At 41.8% G+C, this 25,381-nt stretch overlaps 1 protein-coding gene across 1 annotated transcript in view; it reads left to right on the top strand.

Moving 5' to 3' along the window:
* RPA1 (replication protein A1) overlaps positions 1-24,177 on the top strand; it is a 78,552-nt gene extending 54,375 nt beyond the window's left edge. Inside the window, exons 7-17 of the mRNA XM_041726772.1 lie at positions 2,368-2,500; positions 3,337-3,439; positions 5,957-6,025; positions 6,428-6,620; positions 6,776-6,915; positions 7,328-7,476; positions 10,410-10,542; positions 13,407-13,583; positions 15,701-15,808; positions 21,623-21,709; positions 23,162-24,177. Of these exons, the coding sequence (XP_041582706.1) occupies positions 2,368-2,500; positions 3,337-3,439; positions 5,957-6,025; positions 6,428-6,620; positions 6,776-6,915; positions 7,328-7,476; positions 10,410-10,542; positions 13,407-13,583; positions 15,701-15,808; positions 21,623-21,709; positions 23,162-23,266 (1,397 nt within the window). The 3' untranslated portion in view covers positions 23,267-24,177. The remainder of the gene's footprint in view (positions 1-2,367; positions 2,501-3,336; positions 3,440-5,956; positions 6,026-6,427; positions 6,621-6,775; positions 6,916-7,327; positions 7,477-10,409; positions 10,543-13,406; positions 13,584-15,700; positions 15,809-21,622; positions 21,710-23,161) is intronic.
* The last annotated feature ends 1,204 nt before the right edge of the window (positions 24,178-25,381 follow it).

The raw sequence follows: 25,381 nt of genomic DNA, 5'->3' as shown, positions 1-25,381 counted from the left end.
TCTTTTTTCTGTCACAGCTTCTTATGTCCCACCTCTTCTCCCCTCAACTCTTAATTACTAATTTTCAATGCTGAAATTTTAAGAAAAGCAAGGTTAAGACGTCACTAATGTTACTGAAACTTTGAGGACATGGGACTTTTTCCCCTTTGGTTTTTTATGTTTTTATCTACTTTGCAATATCTGTCAATCTTATCTTCTATCTCCTTTTATAAGTGGATCTATTTATTTATTTTTTTTTTATTTTTTAATTTTTATTTACTTATGATAGTCACACAGAGAGAGAGAGGCAGAGACACAGGCAGAGGGAGAAGCAGGCTCCATGCACCGGGAGCCCAACGTGGGACTCGATCCCGGGTCTCCAGGATCGCACCCTGGGCCAAAGGCAGGCGCCAAACCGCTGCGCCACCCAGGGATCCCAGTGGATCTATTTATATATACAACTTGCAAGTTATGTACTGTTGAAAGAGGTCACGAAATAGATTTAGTATCTAAAGTGGTGAATAATCTAATAGTCACTTCCTTAGGCTGAACTACAAGTAGTATGTTATTCCTCTCCCTCCCCCCACAGATGTATTTTCCCAATTGTCAATCTTTGGCTTATATTAACTTTTTTTTTTTTAATTTGTTTTTTGAAAGTGAAAGAGAAGAAACAAGCAAGAGAGCACAAGCAGGGGGAGTGGCAGAGGCTGAGGGAGAAGCAGGGCTCCCTGCTTGCAGGGGCTTGATTCCAGGACCCTGGGATCATGACCTGAGCCGAAGGCAGAAGCTTAACCAACTGAGCCACCAATGAGTCCCTAACATTTATTTTTAAAAATCAATTAATGTTGTCTAAACACACATCAACTGGGTGGTGAAAGAAAAGAAGACTGTATTGAGGGGAAGTGTGTGTATGTGTGTTATAGAACTGTATCTTATAGATAATATTAGGTATATGTGCACATGCATATATTCTTCAAAGTTCATGTGCTTCTTGCATAACTTTGAGGCAATTATTACTGTCGTATGTGTAGTTTTCTCTTGACTCCCCAATTAGAATAGAATATGTTAAGATCCAGGACAGTCTCTGTATAGTTTTTACTAAATACTGCAAATACCTAGAATGGTGTCTTACAGGTTTGGAAACTCAATAAAGAAATGCTGAATAATGGTAGATTTACATTTCCAGCCAAATTCCATCCTAAAGAAATGCTTTGGTAGAGAAGATATGAAGTAATTGGACTGAATTGTTTTCTGAGTTTGGAGGTTGAAACTTCATAAAAACTGCATATAGGGCAGCCCGGGTGGCTCAGCAGTTTAGCACCGCCTTCAGCCAGGGCCTGATCCTGGAGACCCGGGATCGAGTCCCACATCGGGCTCCCTGCATGGAGCCTGCTTCTCCCTCTGCCTGTGTCTCTGCCTCTCTCTCTCTCTCTCTCTCTGTCTCTCATGAATAAATAAAATCTTTAAAAAAAAGAAAGAAAACAGTTTTCTGAGGATGTTTGAGGTAAAATATTTGTGGTAGGTACCCTTCACCTCAGATGGTTCATCCACTTTGTGCCTTACCTCCTAGCCTTTCCTTTTGCTTTTTTTTTTCTTATGCAACTAGTGACTTACTGTCAGTATTACCAGTCAAGGAGGTTGCTTGATTTTCTTTCTCTAACCCATTATCTAGCCCATTGATACAAGAGGACAGTCTAAGAAAGATGGGCCAGAACAGTGTCTGGACTCACCAGAATTACTATCTTGACTTCAGTCAGAGCTTAAGTCAACAGATAAAGTAGTAAGCTTCTGTGTGCCCAGGCTTCATTCACAGTTACTTTCCTAGCCTCCTGTTTTGGTCTCTGTTTGTTTTTTGGGGAGTTTTTTTGCTTTTGTTTTTGTTTTTAAGATTTTATTTATTCGTCAGAGACACAGAGGCAGAGAGAGAAGCAGGGTTCCTGCAGGGAGCGCATGTGGGACTTGATCCCAGGACCTCGAAATCATGCCCTGAGCTGAAGGCAGACGCTCAAATGCTGAGCCACCCAGGCGTCTGTGGTCTCTATGTAATCTCCATATCTCTTTGATTATTAAAAAGGCAGAGCTTTGCTTTCATTTTATATTTCACCAGTGACATCTCAGTAATTGAGAGTTATTACAAAATTTGCTTAAAATTTACATAGAATAGGGCAGCCCTGGTGGCTCAGCGGTATAGCGCAGCCTTCAGCCCATGGTGTGATCCTGTAGACCCAGGGTCGAGTCCCATGTCGGGCTCCCTGCATGGAGCCTGCTTCTCCCTCTGCCTGTGTCTCTGCCCCCCCCCTATCTCTCTGTCTCTAATAAATAAATAAAATCTTTTTAAAAAAATTTAGATAGAATAATGATGATCCTCCTTTGTGTTTGTTTTTAAAGGTTTCACTGCTTCTAAGACTTACGGTGCCTCAAAGACATTTGGAAAACCTGGAGGTACCAGCCTAGCGAGTAGTTCTGGAGGAACACAGGTCAAAGTGGTGCCCATTGCCAGCCTTACTCCTTACCAATCCAAGTGAGTTACGCCATAGAGTAAGCTCAGGATATACCTATAATATGATGTTAGAGGTTATTATGGGCTCTTGAGGTATTTATGTCTGAACTTCGGGGTTACCATATATAAAATAAGTTTCATCTTTTTTTTCCTTGAAAGGAGAAAGAGGGTACAAATTGTGGTGACCTTTGACTCTCTTACTATGAAAGAATGGCAAGAAAAACAATCTATGATAGCCTATAGAGTTTCATTTGTTTTGAAAGAATTTTAATTGAAAAATACTTAATGTTTAAAGAATCCATTTATTGTCTTATGAGAAAAAATAAATATTTGTTGTATTTCAGAAGGCATTTCACCTTCTATGATATATAAGTGACTTTTAGTCTAAAAATTGTTACTGTGATTTAGTTGACTAACTAACACTGTCCCATATTTATATTCAGTGTGGGCTAGAATGGACAGAAGTTTGACACCAGTTTGATCAGTTCCCATAATTGAAAATAGTGGCAAAATATAATTGCTCTTATTACTGCATTTTCTAGCTTAGAACCTTTCATTAAGGGGATACTGTTGCCTTCGTGTTGCTTTTTGGAGAAGGGAGAGCGTTTATAAATTTGCTAATTTGACAGGAGAATGAGTTAGTGTTAAATCATCTGATACGTTTTATTACTTGCTTATTCTATAAACTGTCAAACCTGTATGTCATCTTGGGGTTTTAATCAGTTGGATTAAAATACAGCTTACGTTGAAAAATGGAATATGCATAAGGTAAGAAAGGCTATAGGAAGATAATAGGGAACCTTTTAGATCTTTCCCAGTTAAGACCTGAGTACTAATATAATCTATTTGGTTTTTAGGTGGACTATCTGTGCTCGAGTTACCAACAAAAGTCAGATCCGTACCTGGAGCAATTCCCGAGGGGAAGGGAAGCTTTTCTCCATAGAACTAGTTGATGAAAGTGTGAGTAGTTGTCAAGTGGGAAAATACGAGTAGTCTGAGAAAGAGAGCTCATCTCTGTGTAAGCCTATGTGATGAAAAACAGCAGTAGGCCAAAAATAAACATGATTATTATTGTTGTTTTTCCTCCTCTGTAGGCTTTTAATGCTGTCTGGGGGCAAAGAGTTAAAGGTCTTTTTTTTTTTTTTCATCTTCAGAAGGGGAGGTATAGGGGGACGGGCAGAGGGAAAGGGAGAGAGAGAGTTTTTTTGTTTTTTTTTTTTTTTTGAGAGAGAGAGAGAGAGAGGGAGAGAGAACCTTAAGCGGACTCCACTCCCAGCTTGGAGCCTGACACCAAGCTCAATCTCACATCCCTGAGATCCTGACCTGAGCTGAAGTCAAGAGTTGGATCTTAACCAACTGAGCCTGCCAGGTGCCCCAGAGGGTTAAAGCTCTTAAATAAAATCCTTTTAGTTTATTATATGTTATGTTTTTCTGTTTTTTAATTTATTTTTTCTTTTTAAGTAGGCTCCATGCCAAAATGGAGCTTGGGCTCATGATGATCACCAGTCACATATTCAGGGCACCTGGCTGGCTGGCTCAGTCCATAGAGAATGCAATTTTTTTTTAATTGTTTATTTATTTGAGAGAAAGAGGGTGTGAGCCAGGGAGTGGGAGGGCAGAAAGGGAGGGAGAGAATCTCAAGCAGGCTCCCCACTGACTGTCTCACAGCCCTGAGATCATGACCTGAGCCAAAACCAAGAGTCCAACACTCAACTGATTGAGCTAGCGGGGCACCTCTAGAGCATGCAACTCTTAAAACAAATAAAATCTTTAACAACAACAACAACAACAAAAGGTCACATACTGTACCAATGGAGCCAGCCAGGTGCCTTTAAAATCCTTGATGTTAGTGATTTTATTTTTAAGTAATCTCTACACCCCACATGGAGCTTGAATTCATGACCCCAAGATCAAGAGTCACACAGTCTAAGTATTTATAGCAGTAGAAATTAGTTTTTAATTGTTTGAGCAGCCTCATGAGTAAGAGAAAGCAAAGACACTCTGACCTGTTTGCAGGCTAAATTGAAGGCCTAAGAAGTGATGTCTGCTTATAAGCAAAGTGTTTCTTTGGGCCACAGCAGAAGGCATGCAACAGCCACCTTGAAAAGTGAATGGTTTTGTGGGAGGTGGATTCTACATGTGCAGACTCTGTGCTTCACTTAAACAAAACCAAACCATGATGAAGAAACAAAAAAATCCAAGTTGTAGAATCTCAAGTCTTGTTAGCTGTTTCTCTGTTAGTTCTGTTTATAATTCTTAATATGTACTTGACATATTATTTTTAAGCTGCTGCATATTTCCTAGTGGTTCAAACTTCTGAGAGGGTAGAAAACAGGTGGTTTGGGTAGGTGGTGGGGTAGGTGGTTTTGGGTCGGTGGTTTGTTTTCATTGTTTGTTTTGGGAAGATGGCCCAATACCCCAAATATACTGACTGTATGGTGGCAGAATCAATATCAGAACCTAATTTTTTTACCAGATTATTGGTCTAATCTATCAGTTGGCTAAAATTTCAGCCCTTTGTTATAAGTTTCTTATCCATCTATAGTTGTTTTTGTTTTAAGTCATCTCTACACCCAACGTGGGGCTTGAATTTAGAACCCTAAGATTAAGAGTCACACGCTCTGCTGACTGAGCCAGCCAACCAGCTGCCCCCATCTATAGTGTTTTGACTAATGGAAAAGTAAAATTGAAAATCAAATCACAAACAACTCGAAAACATGACGTATTCTGGTATTTTGTCAGCGATTCCCAAATATGACGTAATTGCCTGGTGTGAACATAAGGGCAGCTGGTGAATCATTGGGCTCATCACGCTTCCTTGTCGTCTGCATTTATGTCACTCAGTGTTCAAAATTTGTTTTTATTTCGGTTGTCAAAATATTAAAATCACTAGGTTTCTTTTTTTTTTTTTTTCTTTTTTATTTATTTATTCATAGAGACACAGAGAGAGAGGGGGGCAGAGGCACAGGCAGTCCAATCACTAGGTTTCTTATGTTTTTTTGTTTTGCTTTTTTTAAGGTCTCTAACTTGAGGTTAATAAAGTACCATACTGGGATCAGCTAGTTAAGCCTAGGTTGTTCCATTGTGCTTAATAACTTGAATATATGGGCAGCCTTGGTGGCGCAGCGGTTTGGCGCCGCCTGTGGCCTGGGGTGTGATCCTGGAGACCTGGGATCGAGTCCCGCGTCAGGCTCCCTGCATGGAGCCTGCTTCTCCCTCTGCCTCTCTCTCTTTCTCTCTCTCTCTCTCTGTGTCTCTCATGGATAAATAAATAAAATCATTAAAAAATGATAATAATAACTTGAATATATGACTTCTAAAATGTGTGTTTCTGGAGTGTCTGTGGCCCTATCACACATGCCTTTTGTGCTTGTGTTATTGCCTTAAAGATGTCATTTTGACACGAAAGTGTCCTCTAATTTTAGGGGCAAAACTCAATGAATGCAGTTCTAAACCTGTTCTTGCATGCTTCTACAGGGTGAAATCAGAGCTACTGCTTTCAATGAGCAAGTGGACAAGTTCTTTCCCCTCATCGACATGAACAAGGTAGGGTAGTGTTGTCTTGAAAACTGAAACAGGGGATCCCTGGGTGGCTCAGCGGTTTAGCACCTGCTTCAGCCTGGGGCATGATCCTAGAGTCCCTGGATGAGTCCCATATCGGGTTCTCTGCAGGGAGCCTGCTCCTCCCTCTGCTTATGTCTCTGCCTCTCTCCGTCCCTCTCTCCCTCTCTCCCTCCCTCTCATTCTCTTTCTCTCTGTGTGTCTCTCATGAATAAATAAAATCCTTAAAAAAAAAAAAGAAAGAAAACAAACAGTTGAGTGGTATGGGGAGGATTTGAGGGGACGCTCATCCATTTAAGAACTGCGTAGTGGTAAGGAGTTTTGTTGTTTTTTTTTTTTTTTAAATCTGGTAGACTCCCTACATTCCATGGCTTCCCTCTTTTGCAGGTCTATTATATCTCTAAAGGCATCCTGAAGATTGCTAACAAACAATTCACAGCTGTTAAAAATGACTATGAGATGACCTTCAATAATGAGACTTCTGTCATGCCCTGTGAAGATGGTCATCATTTACCTACAGTTCAGTTTGACTTCACAGGGATTGGTGACCTAGAAAGCAAGACTAAGGATTCACTTATAGGTAAGTCTGCGTGTGAGAGCAAAAAGTTGTGATTATTAGTTTTGTTTGCCACATATAAGAGAAGTGTAAGACTTAAATGCTTGCCATTCAACCTTTGATCATGCTGTAATGGCTGCCTTGACCATTTTTGCTAACACATTGTGCCTGTACTTTAGACATAATTGGGATCTGCAAGAGCTATGAAGAAGCCACCAAAATCACAGTGAAGTCTAACAACAGAGAAGTTTCTAAGAGAAATATCTATTTGATGGACATGTCAGGGAAAGTAGTGACCGCTACTCTGTGGGGGGAAGATGTAAGTATGTGCATTGAGCAGTCAGAGCATGTGCAGAAGGCAGAGATGTGAAGAGCCGGGTGGCTGTCTTGTCTTCGAGTTATGGGGCTTTGGCCGTGTAGGCCCTTCCTAAAGAAGGATTGAGCTGTCCGAGGAATGTCTGAAATCCTTTCTTTGATTTACTTTTGTGAAATATGCTGTGATTTAAGTTTTACACAGTGAAATGATCTTTCCTCTAACTCTAGATTAGTTTTGCTGTATCTTTGAGCAGATTCTTATGTGCGAGGTTATCTTGGTTAGATTACATATACCATTTATTACATTTACTCTGTTATTGACTGTTTTCCTTGTTTTCTATAAAAACGTTCAGTGTGTTCTCCCTGCCAGCAACACCTGTTCACTGTATTTGTTGGGTGTTTTTGTTATTACTCAGGCTGATAGATTTGATGGTTCTAGACAACCCGTGATGGCTATCAAAGGAGCCAGAGTTTCTGATTTTGGTGGACGGAGCCTCTCTGTACTGTCTTCAAGCACGATCATTGTGAATCCTGACATCCCGGAGGCCTATAAACTTCGTGGATGGTAGGTTTTATGGGACTAAACAAAGGGGTTATTTGAGCCTGGCCTTGAGAAGAGCTGGCTCTTTTGGTTCTTACGATCAGTATGTGAGCTATCTGCAGAGCAGAGGGCTTTGTTATTGAATGGAGCAGTTCCTATATTTCTAGAAGGCATTGTGCCTTCTGAGACGATGGTTTTAAAGCTCTTAAACTGACAAACCTGCAATCCCATGACAAACCCAGAGATTCCAGAGGAGGCAGTCAGAATGGAAACGCTGCCTGCTGACCTCGATCCTGCCAAAGTAAGGTGAGGGTGGATTATACCGGCCGTGTGCTGAAGGACTGTAAGCTAGATAGAGGCAACTTCCTTTCCTAGGTTTAGAGCTGTGGGCTTCCGTGGTATTGGAGAAGACTGTGTTCCTTGTTCTGTCCAGTTGTTGGTGCTGATCACATCTTCTAGTGTATGTTTACTGGACTCTGATAAAATGCAGTGGGAACAATGGGCTTTTGTTGGCAGTACATGGTTATTCCCTAAGCACTCGGGATGAGGAGAGCCTATTAAAATCTCCTCACTATAGCTAGCTTTTTTGGGTGTTAAAACTCTGCCTTTAAGGAGCACTTCAACTGAAACATGATCTGTAAGAATTGATATGGTCAGAGAAAACACTTTCACCAGCTTGAGCTTTAATAATTTATGGGCAGCCCCGGTGGCTCAGTGGTTTATCGCCGCCTTCAGCCGAGGGTGTGCCTGGAGACCCAGGATCGAGTCCCACATCAGGCTCCCTGCATGGAGCCTGCTTCTCCCTCTGCCTGTGTCTCTGCCCACCCCACCCCCCCGCCCCATCTCTCTCTCTCTCTCTCTCTCTCTCTCCCCCCTCTCTCTCTGTGTCTCTCATGAATAAATAAATAAATAAAATCTTTAAAATAATAATAATAATAATAATAATAATTTGTATAGCTTAGTCCCAGGGGAACTATGTCAGTCTCCCCCTAATCCTAGGGTTTTAGCGATTAAAGAATTAGCTCCTGTGACATACTTCTCACTTTTATTCTGAATGTAATGTGAACCACTAGCAGTAGTGTTTGAATAGTTGCATGAAACATCTACTAGTACAGTGTTCATGTCATTTTAAGCCAGCCTCCTGAGTAGCCACTCAAATCTATGTATAACTCTCCTGGTAGCTGGCATTGTATTACAAGGTAGGGCCTGTTCATAGTCTGTCAAGAAATAAGCACTGCTTTGGTTTGTCCTTATTACCGGATTTTCTTTTGGGCCCTAGAGCTTGACCCCAGGTTAATTGCATGCTCACATTAAAGTCTTCATATTTTACTTGTCAGTTACAGTGATTCTGGTCAACATAAGAAGACATAACTGTCTCCAGAATAAAATAACTTGGCATTGATCAAATAGAAGTTCAGTGCACACACCTCACACAGGCAAGGATTGGAGATACTAGATCTTGGTTATAACAGTGTGGAATTTTTTTATTATAAGAAGGGCTGCCTCTATCCTTGCTCTGTTGATTCCTGATGAGCTATCTTTGGTGGCAAATATCTCCTTGGAGTTACACTGGTATAGCTAGTAGTGGTGAAACAGATTTATGGACCTTGCTGTTCTTCTGTGACAGATTTAGCCGCTTACCTGACAGAATGTGAAGACAATTGTCTGCAGCTTAGGGCAACATCCATTCTGTTTAGATGGTCTCTTTTGAAGAAGCCTGTTCTTCTTGTGTGTGGTTAGCTTTTAGTTTTCCTCCTTTTAGATATACTGACATGTTTTTAATCTCAGACTGACTCTTCCATGCCACAAGTATGTTTCTGAGCCACTTTCTTCATATCAGTTGATACGTGATCAAGAAATATAATCAGTCTTAATAATAATGCAGCACAGATTTTTTTTTTCATTTAATTTATTCATGAGAGACACAGAGAGAGGCAGAGACATAGAGGGAGAAGCAGGCTGACAGCCTGACGTGGGACTTGATCCCAGGATCCCAGGATCATGACCTGAGCCAAAGGCAGATGTTCAACCACTGAGCCACCCAGGTGCCCGATTAATGTTAATTTTAATATTGGCATAGGTAAAATCTCACAAGATGAATCTATGATAGATAATATCTACTTAGGGTTATATAATCCTTTAAACTCTATATCAGGGTTATAAGATTTTTTTCTCTTAAAGATTTTATTTATTTTTTCATGAGAGACACAGAGAGAAAGGCAGAGACACAGACAGAGGGAGAAGCAGGTTCTGTTCAGGGAGCCCGACGTGGGACTCGATCCCGGATCTCCAGGATCATCGCCTGGGCCGAAGGTGGCACTAAACCGCTGAGCCACCCAAGCTGCCCAGATTTTTTTTATATATATATTTTATTTGAGATAAAGCACAGGCAGGGGGAGGGGCGGAGAGAAAAGGACAAGCAGACTCCCCACTGAGCATGGAGCCTGAAGCCGCACTCAATTCCAGGACCCTAAAATTATGACCTGAGCTGAAGTCAGATGCTTAATTGACTAAGCCACCCAGGGGCCCCAAGCTTATAAGATCTTTTACCATGGGAACATTTTTTTTGCCACCTTGTTATAAGTGGACTGTTACTCTCTATGCTGTTATATGTCAGTAATGATAAAAATGCAGCTACTGACTGGGAACAGGCATCACTAGCCTAAAGAATTATATACCAGTTGCTAATTTAAGAAAAGGTTCTGTTGTGTTTTGGCACTGTCTTTCTTCACCACTGGGGGGCATCAAAGCAGTTGAGATGAAAAGAGGTCTTTCATTTCCTGCAGTTGTCTTAAGATACTAGAAGGAAGATACTAATTCCAGCCCATGTGACCATGACCTGTGAAAGTTGGACCAAGTAGGGGATTGGGGGTGTGTGGGTAGCCTGTATCTGGCATCTAAAAACAAGCAGCATATTCAATAAATATATAAAGTGCCTGTCATTCTTTATTTTTCAGGTTTGACTCGGAAGGACAAGCCTTAGATGGTGTTTCCATCTCTGATCTAAAGAGTGGAGGGACAGGAGGAGGCAACACCAACTGGAAAACTTTGTATGAGGTTAAATCAGAGAATCTAGGCCATGGTGACAAGGTATCCCAAGTTCCTAATTTTCTTCACAAAAGCATGTAAAGTGTGCAGGAGGATGAGTTTTCAAGCCTGATTTCTGGGACCAAATATCTGACATTCATCCAGAACTATGATTCTTAACCAGAGCTCTGACCAGAGCATGGTGTGATGGTTGAGAATCACTGGCAGATTGAGGGAGCCATGCCAACGTTATAATAGGACTGTGTTGTATCTCTCAGATATCTTCAGGCAGATAAATGTTAAGAACTCTGACTCAGAGAGTTGGGTTTTTTTTTTTTTGGTTTTTTTTTTTTTAATTCATGAGAGACACAGAGAGAGAGAAACAGAGACATAGGCAGAGAGAGAAGCAGGCTCCATGCAGGAAGCCCAATGTGGGATTCCATCCTGGGACTCCAGGATCACGCCCTGGGCTGAAGGCAGGCGCTCAACCGCTGAGCCACCCAGGCGTCCCACAGAGAGTTGTTTAATTCTTAGAGGGATCTTAATGAAGTGGTAATAACTTCAGGTCCATATTTATTTTTGCTGATTGTTCCTGCAAATTAAAATGCCCACATACCTAGAAGATGCCTTTTGAGGTTAAAGCCAACACTGAGCACAGAACCATTAGGCTCTGTCAGACATCAGGCAGTCCATGTGGGCCTTCACTGGCTGCACAGTACCAGCCTTATCTCATGTGCCAAGCATTTGCCACTATTCTCTGACAGGAATTGTCTCTCATACTTGATTTTAGTTACATCTTCCTTTCAATGTTTGTATGTAATGACGCTCTTCCCGTCTTGATCTAAACCTGTATTCTGTCAGCAGTTCAGTATTTAAGTCATTTATTTCTCCTTTATGTTCCCCAAAACATAATTCCTACTTTTATTATTTTCATGTCATATACTATAGTTTTTATTCTTTACTGTCTCATTTTGCTGTACTCCCTTATCCGTCATTGTCATCAAAGGCACTTTATAATGCTGTCATTATAGCATCTTGAAAATTAAACATGAGACAGATCTATGTTGTTCTGTCATAGGAACAGCTGCTCTTGAGGTTCTCTTGTCACTAGTTTCCCTCTTAGATCTAAAATACGTAGTAAGTAATCAGGCCTGGAGGCACCGGGCTGGCTCAGTTGGAAGAGCATGTCACTCTTGATCTTGGGGTAGTGAGTTCAAGCCTTTCATTGGGTGTAGTGATTACTTAAATAAATAAACTTTAAAAAAAGAAGAAGAAATCAGGCCTCGAGGGTATCTCTGTACCCAGACTTTAAAGTCATAATACTGAATCTGGATCTTACCTGGAAATACAGAAAAACTCAATAGGCATCTCCTAGGAGATTTTCTTTTCTTTTCTTTTCTTTCTCTTCTTTCTTTTCTTTTCTTTTCTTTTCTTTTCTTTTCTTTTCTTTTCTTTTCTTTTCTTTTCTTTTTTTTGTAATCTCTGCACCCACTATGGGGCTCAAACTCACAACCCTGAGATCAGGAGTTATCAAAAGCTGCATGTTCTGGGATCCCTGGGTGGCGCAGCGGTTTAGCGCCTGCCTTTAGCCCAGGGCACGATCCTGGAGATCCGGGATCGAATCCCACATCGGGCTTCCGGTGCATGGAGCCTGCTTCTCCCTCTGCCTGTGTCTCTGCCTCTCTCTCTCTCTCTGTGACTATCATAAATAAATAAATTAAAAAAAAAAAAAAAAAGTTGCATGTTCTACTGCCTGAGCTGGCCAGGCACCCTGAGACATACTTTCTCTAGTGCTTTCTAGATTGAGGACTCACCCAGTCTCTTTAAACATTCACATTATTATTTTACCCTTTTTTTTTTTTTGGTCTGAGACATTGGGAAGCCCCAGAGGTTTCTGACCTGGCTCTGAATTCGGCGTACCCCCCAGAGAGAACTGCTCACCACCCCCCACCCCCTTATTCACTCCATATCCTTTCTGTGGGAGTCAAAAAGAAAAACAAGTAGGGACCACATAAAGCCACAAATGCACATGACTCCGTCCTTGCTGCATTTCTTTCTCAGTGCTCTCGCCACTTTGATGGCTTAGACCGAGGCTTGTCACAGCAGCTGCATGTGGTTGTTTGCACGTTGTGTAACGATGCTCCTACATCACAGCAGCAGAGCTGAGTAGCTGCCACAGAGACCATGACTGAATGGCTCACAAAGCCTAAAATATTTCCCTTCTGGTTTTCTACAAAGTTTGCTGCCATGGCCTAGACAGAGATGAGGGTGAATGTGGGCCCCAGAAATCACTCCTGTTGTTTTTAATGTGGGAGGATGTTGGACACAGCTACACCAGGTTTGCCTGCATTACCCTGTATTTCCTCCATTGATTACCTTTGAGGTAATCAGAGGAATGGGAGGAACAAATCTTTGTCTTTGAAGTCTTTGTTTTTCATATAGTCTTTCTCTGATTTTAGTGAATTAATTTGGCCTAATTTAGAATTTGCTTTTATTGAGTGATCCCTGGGTGGCTCAGCAGTTTAGCACCTGCCTTTGGCCCGGGGCATGATCCTGGAGTTCCAGGATCGAGTCCTGCATTGGGCTCCCTGTGTGGAGCTTGCTTCTCACTTTGCCTGTGTCGCTGCCTCTCTCTGAGTCTCTCATGAATAAATAAATAAAATCTTTTAAAAAAATTTTTTTTTGCTTTTATTATGAAGGGATAATATGCTTTAGAACTTAGTTTATTATCTTCATAGGTTTTGCAGTCAGCACAAGTGATTTCAAAAACCATATCATAAATGATACCCTCTAATGACACTGTGATCTTAAGGATTTGTAGATTAAATAGTGCTTACATTTTAAGGGCAAGCTTTGGGTTGCTTCTAAGTCCTCTCTCAAATGTAGGCTTTGGTTTCCAGGTCTCATGTCACTCTTTTCTTCCAAAGGCTGACTATTTTAGCTCCGTGGCGACAGTAGTGTATCTTCGCAAAGAGAACTGTATGTATCAGGCCTGCCCAACTCAGGACTGCAATAAGAAAGTGATCGATCAACAGAATGGATTATACCGCTGTGAGAAGTGTGACAGTGAATTTCCCAGCTTCAAGTACCGCATGATCCTGTCAGTAAGTAGAATGGGTAGATGAGAATCACTGTGTTGTTTCTTGAGTCCCTACCAAGTGCCAGGCTTTGTAGAGACAACAGCAAAAACAAGATCGCTTGTGGTAGGAAGTCACCAGATGAGTAAGTGCTAAGGAGCTTCTTTTTTGTTCTTATCAGTACAGCAAGTAAGGGGCCTTTCACTCAACTGAAGAGCAGTCTGTTCTGCTAAAAGTTCTTTTTCCTACAAGAAAGTTGCATTTAGACACCCAGCTGATTTTAGCTGCTGTGCTTGTAGTACAGTTACAGCATTTGGTGACACTCTCCTCACTGTTATGAAGATAAATTAATTTGAAATGGCATTTCTGCAGAGCAATAATTATACAGCCAATGCCTATATTTAGTTATTTTTCTTGTAGATAATCTGTTCCTCTTAGCCTTGGTAGAACTGACTTCTCAGGAATGTAGCTGCATGCTAATGTGGGAGTGTGGCTTTTTTACATTGTGAGAATTGTTTCTGTTTTAAAAAACCTTTAAGTGAGGGGTATACTTTTTAAAAAATCGTAATACATGATAATAAAGGTATAAGAAAATAGGCATTCTTACATTTTTCTAGAAGGTGATTTAGCAATAATATATCAGTATCCTTAAAAATGTTTATATTTTCTGGCATATTAAACATTTGGAGGGAATTTCTTTTAAGGAATCATCAGAGATGTTACAACTGTATGAAGTATGAAGTTATTTGTTACTGTTATTTTTTAAACTTTGATACAACTTAAACTTCCTTAATGAAAAAAAAAAAAACTTCCTGAATGTTCTACTAGTTGATTCCTTTACTATAAAACCTTAATGTGGGATACCATGAAGCATCAGAATTTGACAGTTATTTGACAGTTTTCTATAGTTAGTTAAAATATATGAAAATGATCTAAATAAATGTTCAGATTTATTCACTGAAATAGCAAATTTTAAATGGTATGTTTGATGCAGTTTTAAAGTATGTACACACACAAAAAACAGACTGAGAGGACAAATCCCAGACTGCTGATAGAGGGTATTTCTTGTTGATTCCTAGTTTCTCCTGCATTTTCCTTTTTTTTTTTTTTTTTTTCCCCTTGCACTGAATACTCTTGTAATAGGAAAATTTTTTAGTAGTCTTTTTAGGTAAAAAATAAAGGATTTTACTTGTCCTTTAAAGTGTTAGTTCAACAGGAAAGTTCTACATTTAAGCTTTATATTTTTACAGAAAATAAACATAAACAACTTCATTGAACTAGGATGGAGAAAATTGTTTTATATGGTTTATCAGCCTTTCTATGAAACTCGTAAATAGTAATCCCAGCATACTTGGTTTCACAAGATCCTGACCCATTTGTCCCCATTGTTCCCCTCCTCAGCCCTATTGGGTTGTACTCTTTGCCTCTAGGATGACAGTGTGGAGTAAACAAACTGTAGGTGTGTTGGGGTGGGTGATATATTCTCTCATATATGGGAATGTCTTTAATTTTCTTGTCCCCCATTTTTTCCATCATAATCTTTGATACTAAAGCTCCATGTGTATGCCAAGCAAATATGTAGATCATCAAATGATAAATTTAAAAAAAAAAAAAACTTTGCTTTCTTATTTGTACTAAGACTTTTACTTTAGCAACTGGATTCTGTGTGATCCACTTTCTTCCCTGACTCTCCCCCATTTAATTTTACAGTGATCCAGTTGGAGACACTTGAGCACTCATTTCTGTTGCTGGGAAAGTTGCTGGAACTAGTCTTATGGGACACTAGGATGTGTAGTTAAAAATGCAGAAAACCTGCCCTCACACTTTGGAGGCTTATTCAAACCTTTTGTCCAAAGGGCCTCATGGCTGGAGGCAAGCCAAGTCTGAAGGAGTTTAGTTGGATTGTTATCTCAACTGAGATCTGAAATCACATATTCACAGCATATCATGCCTTTGCAGTACATTTTAAACTTATTTCTGCAATCCTTTCCACATTGTTTGGGAATAATATGGCATACAGACAGGGTGGTAATGGTTTTTCCCTGGGGATTATTTTAGTGAATGGAAAAGTTAATCTTCCAGTCTTCTGAGTATGTCTTCCTTTATTATTTCTTGGCTAAATTAATATATAATGTGTTCTTTAGGTAAATATTGCTGATTTTCAAGAGAATCAGTGGGTCACTTGTTTCCAGGAGTCTGCAGAGGCCATCATTGGACAAAGTACTGCTTATCTTGGGGAATTAAAAGAGAAGGTTGGCCTCATCTTTTATTATTACTATTAACAGTTGCCAATAACGCCCTTTTTGGCTCTTTAATTTTTTAAAATTTCTTTTGGGTGTTGTGTATAGTTTCTCGGTCTGATGGTTATTTGAAAGTTCACCTGATTCTGTCGAATTTTGCCCACTTTGGGTGTGCTAACAATGAGTAATCAAGTAATGTATAGAAAAGTGCTTTAGGTGCACCTGGCTGACTCACTTGGTAGAGCATGCAACTCTTAATCTCAGGGTTGTGAGTTTAGGCCCCATGTTGGGGCGTGGAGCCTGCTTTAACAAAAAAAAAGTGCTTTAAAAATAGCACTTTGCAAGTATAAACCACTCATTTCTCCTTTACGGCTAGTACACTAAAGTTGATGTGCCTACAATCACTTGAGATCTGGAAGGTATCTTCTGAAGTACAGATGTGCCCTTTTAACATAATAAACACCTTCCTGTAAAGTTGAGTTAAATCCTGTGGTTTTTTTTGTTTTTTTGTTTTTTAAGATTTTATTTACTTATTCATAGAGACACACAGAGAGAGAGGCAGAGACACAGGCAGAGGGAGAAGCAGGCTCCATGCAGGGAGCCCAATGTGGGACTCGATCCCGGGTCTCCAGGATCACGCCCCAGGCTGCAGGCGGCACTAAACTGCATCACTGGGGCTTCCCAAATCCTGGTTTAAATTCACATACAGGGGATCCCTGGGTGGCGCAGTGGTTTGGCGCTTGCCTTTGGCCCAGGGCGCGATCCTGGAGACCCGGGATCGAATCCCACATCGGGCTCCCGGTGCATGGAGCCTGCTTCTCCCTCTGCCTGTGTCTCTGCCTGCCTCTCTCTCTCTCTCTCTCTCTCTCTCTGTGACTATAATAAATAAAAATTAAAAAATAAAAAAATAAATTCACATACAGGTACTTGCTACTCGGGCTCTTCAGATGCAGAGATTTCTCTCTTAAGAAATAACTTTTTTTTTTTTTATGATTTTATTTATTTATTCATGAGAGACAGACAGAGAGAGAAAGAGGCAGAGACCTAGGCAGAGGGAGAAGCAGGCTCCATGCAGGGAGCCCGATGTGGGACTCCATCCCGGCGCTCCAGGATCACGCCCTGAGCCGAAGGCAGACACTCAACCGCTGAGCCACCCAGGTGTCCCACAAAGTAACTTTCATAAGATAACTTTATCCATTTCATTTTTATGAATTTGTATTTTCACATATGTAGGGAATAAATTACTAATTATGTAATTTATTATATTGTATTGTAAATGTAGGAAAGATACTCAAATAAAAAGTGTAAAGATGGGGGCGCCTGGGTGACTCATTTGGTTAAGCGTCTGCCTTTGGCTGAGGTCATGCATGATCTCAGGTTTCTGGGGGGCTCCCTGCTCATTGGGGATCCTGCTTTTCCCTCTCTGCCCCTCCCTGTGCTTGTGCCCATGCTTGAGCTCTCTCACTCTCTCTCAAATAAGTAAAATTGTTTAAGAAAAATGTATAAAGGGGGATCCCTGGGTGGCGCAGCGGTTTAGCGCCTGCCTTTGGCCCAGGGCGCGATCCTGGAGACCCGGGATCGAATCCCACGTCGGGCTCCCGGTGCATGGAGCCTGTTTCTCCCTCTGCCTGTGTCTCTGCCTCTCTCTCTCTCTCTTCTCTCTGTGTGACTATAATAAATAAATAAAAATTTAAAAAAAAAAAGAATAGTACCTACTAAAAAAAAAAAGAAAAATGTATAAAGGGCAGCCTGGGTGGCTCAGCGGTTTAGTGCCGCCTTCAGCCCAGGGCCGGATCCTGGAGACCCAGGATCGAGTCCCACATCAGGCTCCCTGCATGGAGCCTGCTTCTCCCTCTGCCTGTGTCTCTGCCTCTCTCTCCCTCTCTGTGTGTCTATCATGAATAAATAAATAAAATCTTAAAAAAAAAAAGTCAATCAATGTAACTCACCACATCAATAAATTAAAGAAGGAAAAAACATTTTAAAAAAAAGAAAAATGTATAAAAATGGTCAATGAAAGCTGTGTTTTCTGGGCCACACAAATTAGCATCTATCCTATAGATCTTTCCCCTACTTCCTCCACATTGGTTAGAAAACATAAAAACCACTAAGGAAAACACACACACACACCACTAAGAAACAAACATTTGTCGTTTATTCGGTGTGTTGTCTTCAGTTTGTCCATTTGGCTTCCCCCACCCTGAAACACACACACACACACACACACACCTTTTTAAAATTGCAAGATCTCTGAAAATAATGCCAACAAGCCCTTTTATAGAAATAACTGGAATTGACTTTAAAGTATGATGGTTATCTTTTATCTGTTTTGCCTGGTTCTTTATTTTCATATCGGATTTTAAGGCTTGAGGCAGCTTTTCAGGGTTTTTTATGAACTTACTACATTTGACTATTTTTACTGCTGGTGAATGAGGACATACAGAAACTCTTCCCTCAGGAATCATGGTATTCTTGGAGTATGTGCTTCATGCTTTCTTTAATCTTGAAGAATAATGGCAACTGGTATAATTTTCTTAAGATTTAACACATTGTTTTATTTACACATCTGAAAGCCCAGAGGACTTTATGGGTGTATCTGAAGTAACTTTTACATAAAAGTTCTGTGTAACAAAGCCATTTTCATGTTCCATGTGGCTTGAAAAGACAATACTTGGCTGACATGAACTATTAATTTTATATAAAGTTATTGCAAATTTTTTTTTTTTTTTTATGATAGTCACAGAGAGAGAGAGGCAGAGACACAGGCAGAGGGAGAAGCAGGCTCCATGCACCGGGAGCCCGATGTGGGATTCGATCCCGGGTCTCCAGGATCGTGCCCCGGGCCAAAGGCAGGCGCCAAACCGCTGCGCCACCCAGGGATCCCTGCAAATTTATTTTATGCATATTTATATAAAATGCTGTCTCTGGGGCCCCTGGGTGACTCAGTCAGCTAAGCATCTGCCTTGGCTCAGGTCATGATCCCAGTGTCCTGGGATTGAGACCCGCATCAGGCTCCCTGCTCAGTGGGGAGTCTGCTTCTCCCTCTGTTTCCCCACCCCACCCCCTACTCATGATCTTTCTATCTAAAATAAATAATACATTTTTTTTAAATGCTGTCTATTTACCAGATTTTTTTTTTTCTTATAAAAGAGCTTAATTAGTTTAATACTTGGCTGGCTCATTTGGTGGAATATGTGACTCTTGATTTTGGGGTCATGAATTCAAGCCCTTCACTGGGTGTAGAGATTACTTTAAAAAAAAAAAAGTGAAAAAGGGAGACCTCTGGGTGGCTCAGTGGTTGAGCATCTGCCTTAGGCTCAAGTTGTGATCCCAGGGTCCTGGGATCAAGTTCTGCATCAGACTCCCCACAGGGAGCCTGCTTCTCCCTCTGCCCGTCTCTGCCTCTCTCTCTCTGTGTCTCTCTTGAATAAATAAATAAAATCTTTAAAAAGCCACCCAGGGATCCCAAGATTTTATTTTTAAGCAAATCTCTATATCTGGCGTGGAGCTCAAACTCACCACCCTGAGATCAAGAGTCACATGCTCCCCCTACTGAGTCAGCCAGGTACCCCTCTCTCAGTTCTTTATTTATGATGAAGATGCTGAGCCTCAGATCTATTCCTTTTTTTTTTTTTCTTTTAATAAATTTTTATTTATTTATGATAGTCACACAGAGAGAGAGAGAGGCAGAGACTCAGGCAGAGGGAGAAGCAGGCTCCATACACCAGGAGCCCGACGTGGGCTTCGATCCCGGGTCTTCAGGGTCGCGCCCTGGGCCAAAGGCAGGCGCCAAACCACTGCGCCACCCAGGGATCCCTCAGATCTATTCCATCACAGAATTTTAAAATTTAGGAATGTGTTTTGTAGAGTGGTTTAAGTTATTATTATGGTGAAATATACATAACAAAATTTACCATTTTAACTATTTCGAAGTCTAAATTCAGTATGCTCATTAAGTACTAAATCTCGGGATCCCTGGGTGGCGCAGCGGTTTGGCGCCTGCCTTTGGCCCAGGGCATGATCCTGGAGACCCGGGATCGAATCCCACGTCGGGCTCCCGGTGCATGGAGCCTGCTTCTCCCTCTGCCTGTGTCTCTGCCTCTCTCTCTCTCTCTCTGACTATCATAAATAAATAAAAATTAAAAAAAAAAAAAGTACTAAATCTCAGGCAGCCCAGCCCGGTGGCTCAGAGGTTTAGCGCCACCCTCAGGCCAGGGTGTGATCCTGGAGACCTGGGATCGAGTCCCATGTTGGGCTCCCTACAAGGAGCCTGCTTCTCCCTCTGCCTGTGCCTGTGCCTCTCTCTCTCTCTCTCTCTCTCTCTCTCTCTCTCTCTCTGTGTGTGTGTGTGTGTGTTTCTCATGAATAAATAAATAAAATCTTTTAAAATTTAAAAAAAAAAACTACTAAATCTCCGTTACCCCTTCCCCTTCTAGCAACCATTCTACTTTCTGTCTCTGTGAATTTGACTGGGAATAGGCATAGTATTTTCATTTTTTTGTTTTAATTTCTTTTTTTTTATTTATTTATGATAGTCATCAGAGAGAGAGAGAGAGAGAGGCAGAGACAGAGGGAGAAGCAGGCTCCATGCACCGGGAGCCTGACGTGGGATTCGATCCCGGGTCTCCAGGATCACGCCCTGGGCCAAAGGCAGGCGCTAAACCACTGCGCCACCCAGGGATCCCGTATTTTCATTTTTAAATAAAATTCTACCTAAACAGTTTTATGTAATGAAATGTCATTTGTAGATTAGTCATTCCCAACTAATTTAAACCACTAGGGACAATAAATTTTTGAGAGATATTTTTCTCAAAAGTTTTTTTTGGTGGGTTTTTTTGTTTGGGGGGGGATTTTTTTAGATTATTTTTTTATTGGGATGCCTGGGTGGCTCAGCGGTTGAGTGTCTGCCTTTGAAAGCTCAGGGCGTGATCCTGAGGTTCCGGGATGGAGTCCAGCATCGGGTTCCCTGTGAGGAGCCTGCTTCTCCCTCTACCTATGTCTCTGCCTTCTCTGTGTCTCTCAAAGATTGATTTATTTGTTTGTTTATTTATTTGACAGAGTGCGTGCACAAGCAGGTGGAGCAGCAGAAAGAAAGGGAACAGCAGAGGGAGAGGGAGCAGCAGGCTCCCCACTGGGGAGGGAAGCCAATGTAGAGCTTGATCCCAGGAACCGGAGATCATGACCCAAGCTAAAGGCAGACGATTAACCATCTGAGCCCCCCAGGAACCCCCCAAAAGACTTTCCAAAAATCTTTTTTTTCCTTTTTAAAGATTTTATTTTTAAGTAATCTTACACTCCACATGGGGCTCAAACCTACAATCTCGAGATCAAGAGTTGCATGCTTGGGATGCCTAGGTGGCTCAACAGTTTAGCATCTGCCTTCAGCTCCACGTGATCTCCAGATCTGGGAATCAAGTCCTGCATCAGGCTCCCTACAAGGGACCTGCTTCTTCCTCTGCCTGTGTCTCTGCATCTGTCTCTGTGTCTCTCATGAATAAATAAAATATATTTTTAAAAAGAAAAAAGTGTTGCATGATCTGACTGAGCCAGCCAGGTGCCCCTTCAAAAGTCTTAATGGAGGGGGCACCTTGGTGGCTTAGTGGTTGAGCATCTGCCTTTGGCTCAGGTTATGATCCCGGAGTCCGCTGGAGTCCGGGGATCAAATCCCGCATCAGGCTCCCCACAGGGAGCCTCTTCTCCTCTGCCTATGTCTCTGCCTCTCTCTCAGAATAAATAAATAAAAATCTTTTTAAAAAAGAATCTTAGTGGATATTTTCAAATGGTCTGGTAGCTTCCATGCCTAAAGTTCTACATTTGTTTTTGCAGAACGAGCAAGCATTTGAGGAAGTTTTCCAGAATGCCAACTTCCGATCTTTCACATTCAGGATCAGGGTGAAACTAGAGACCTACAACGTAAGTGGGGTCTGCTGGGGTGCAGAAGGGTTAGCAGTGGGAAGCTACTATTTGTCACCCACAGCAACAGTACAGTGTTAGCTGTCACTTAATTGCTTACGGTGTGCTTACCACCCTGCATTTATTACTCATTGAATCTTCCCAGCACTGAGGAAACGAACCTAGAGAGGTCGAGTATTTTATCTAGTGTCAAGCATCTAGAGGGAAATGCTGCATCGTTCTTCGGTTACAACCTGGGGGTTTTGTTGGTGTAGTGACAAAGAATGGTCAGATGTTTGGTGGACTCACTTCTGTGAGGTTTAGGCCCTAGGGTTCATATACAAAACAAAGACCGAACAAAGTTAAAATAAAAATAACCTTAAAACTTCTTCAAGTTGCCTATAGCATCATATAATTGTATAGTCCTACAGTAACTGCATTTATTGAGCACTTACTGTCTGCCAGTTACTATTCTATGCCCTTTACATCTACTATCTCACTTGATCCTGGCAGTAACCCATATGGAGGAATGACTGTTAGCCCCATTTTACCACTGAAAAAATGGAGGCATGCAGAGAATAAGTACTTTGCATATGCCAGCAAATGGCAGAACTAAGATTCCAGCCCCCAGCTTCAGAGATTTGCTCTTTTCCATTCTTAGAAATGGCACTTTGTCGTAATTACTGAGCACATATACATGACAGTGCGTGAACCCCTGAATTAGACTGTGCACTTTTTCTGGGCATCACCTCATCCTGCCTCTAAAGGCACTGTTCAGTCCTGATGAACGAGCAAAGAGGGAGAGTTCTGAAAACCTCTCTGCTTGTTTTAGGGTCTCCTCATTCTGTTTTATCATTACACTTTAACCTTAGTTCCTGCCAGGTTTGTTTGTTTCTGTAGACCTTGAATGAGGTAGTGTCAAGTGTCTGTGCTAGAGTGTCAGGTTGAGGTGGGAGCAGGGGACAGCTCGAAAGGTCATGCAGTCCTCTCATGATGTGGACAGGGAAGGTGAGGTGCAGAGGTCGTCTCCCACAGAGCTGGGATGGCACCCAGACCAAGTCTTCCTCCTCTACCACAGGTGCTTTTGTTTTCAGAATTAGCTGTGTGGCTTTTAGGCAAGTCACTTATCTTCTCTGGGCTCCTATTTCCCCCCTCTGCAAAGAAAATAAGCCTGCTAAGGCCCATCCCATTTGGATTTGAGGTTTCTGAGACCTGGGAGCATGAGGGAAGGACAAAAAGGGGACTGTGCTGAATGAAGAGAGGCTTCTGTCCTCTCTCCCAGCTCCAGAAGTTCTGAACTTGGCTTTCACTCATGATTTTTTTCTGTATTGGAATTACTAAACATTAAATCCAGCATGTCTTTGTGTTTTCTCTCGCTGAGATCATTGAAACCTCTAAAGCAAAGGGGGTTAGCACCACTGCTCCATGCCACAGGCTTTCCTCCATTCACAAACTGCTTTTCTCTTCTCAAAGGATGAGTCTCGAATTAAGGCCACTGTGATGGACGTGAAGCCCGTGGACTACAGAGAATATGGTAGAAGGCTGATCATGAACATCAGGAGAAACGCGCTAATGTGAGAAGAGCAGAGCTGATGGGGCAGAAGTTTGAAAAAACAGAGCTGAAATGAAACCGATTCTTTCCCACTCCTGTGGGACATTTCCACGTTAGCTACACGGTGGAGCAGAGGGCCTCTCCACAGGGGACAAAGCGCTTTCCTCCCATCAATGCAGCTTGGAGCCCACTGGTACCTGTTGACACAGGCAAAGAGAAATGTGCTCAGGCAACTGTGGGGTAAACTGTCAGACCTGGCAGGTCAGCTGGCGGATAGTGTAGTGCCAGTCTCTCCCTCTGTCTTAAGGCTTTTGTCAGTTTTACTAAGATTTCATTATCTTCAATCAGAAATTATGTCACAAGTAATTGACCCTAACTTTGCAGACGGTGAAATAAATTATGTAACTAGCTTCTCCAGTGATGACACCCTTGAGACCTGGGTTCCTTCTCAGGAGGGAGAGCCCAAAACTGGTCGTGCAGAACCTGTGCTTCAGTAAGTGTGTCTTTCTAGAATTCAAAGTCTCACTCTTTCTAGAGGTGCCACATAGTTGTAAATGCTTGGATGGCAATAGGGTAGAATTATTAATCAAAACTTATCTTTTATATCTGAAGAATATCCCTCCTTCAGGGTTTAATAGACTAAGTCAGATGGGTCTGATATTAATCAAAATTGTCTCGTCTGAGGAAGGCTGATAAGCATTGACTTGCTGTCCCACAGGGACATCCGGACAACTACAAAGCATTGTTTTAGTTTTCATTTCAATTAATGTTGCGTTTTGGCTGGTGAATGCACACTTTTTTCTACCTGTACATATTTCTTGCATTTATATGTTTCACTTCTTGATTGAAGCTATGTTAAATAGAAGGGATTTTGAAGGAAGGAGCCCTTTGTTTCCTCTGCTTTGTTTAAATAAACAGAATGTTCTCTGTGTGTGAATCCTACTTTCTACTTTCTTTGAATGCAAAGGGTTCTTGTAACTGGGAAGCAATTAATTAGCCTTCATAATAAATGTTCACTTGGGGGAGATGTTAACTCATTACAGACTCAAAGATTAGTCCAAGTCATAGAGATCATTCATCCTAATGTTTGCAACCCTCAAATGCATCTTTAAAAGAACAAAAACACTAAAAACAAAAAGCCATTGTGACCAAGAATGCTGATGATCTGGCACTTTGGGATTTTATTGATGTTTACACAGCAGTCTAACACCAACCAGGCTTTGAAATGTGTACAGACAGTGAGCTAGTAAGAAAACAGTAATTATGCTACTAGGCTTTTAAGTCAGCAAGAGCATGCTTGCCCTGTGTGTTCCTAATCATATTAATTATCTTTCTGGTTGCTGCGACCCACCACTTGGCATTTGCTGCACATCTCTCCCCAAGCATCCAGGCAATGTTGCAGGCAGCCTGCAGTGGGAGGACCTGGTTTTTAATCCATGCAAGTAAGGCATATGGTGGCCGTTGGTGGGGCCGTGGCACTATGGTGTCCTGTCCCTCTCGTCCTGACCTGTCCTCTTTCCGGGAGGAAGCAGCCAGCTTTAGGCAGGATGACTCCTGTTCCTCTCAACAGAGCCGGTCTTTCTCAGGCCTGCTGATGATTTGGACACATTTCTAGGCTCTGAAGATGGTCATCAGGCTGCACTAGCTGCTTTGGCTAAGGCCTCAACCATTTTTATGGAAGCTCTTGTCTGACCTTGCTTATCAAGCACTGACTAGGAAATTACAGTCCTCAGCACAATTCTGGATTGACGAATTGAGGGTTAGAAGCGGTAATCTTTCAGCCCAGTACCCAGTCTCACACCCACTACTCTCTGCATCACCTCCGTTCACAACGTCTCTGCCCTGTGAAGAGCACAGGTCACAGTGTCGCCCTGACACACCTCGACACAGCTGTACGGGTCCGGTGGTCACCAGTTTTCAGTGACCACGTGATGAAACCAGCAAACCTACAGGGGTGTTGGGGAGAGGGCTGCTCCCCAGAGGGAGGATATTTAGCAGATTTCTCTACCAAAAATCAGATCACCAGTAGAGGAACCTCAGAAATTGGCTCTACTGTTAGGCTTTTAAGAGACTGAGATCCCTAAGGATTGCCAAAATAGATTCAGGCCCACAGTTCTTGGAATTCTCTTGGATCTGGTTTA

Source organism: Vulpes lagopus, chromosome 12 (genome assembly GCF_018345385.1).
Source record: "Vulpes lagopus strain Blue_001 chromosome 12, ASM1834538v1, whole genome shotgun sequence".
In the NCBI taxonomy this organism is placed as follows: Eukaryota; Metazoa; Chordata; class Mammalia; order Carnivora; family Canidae; genus Vulpes; species Vulpes lagopus.
This window is presented reverse-complemented; position numbering and strand designations above follow the sequence as displayed.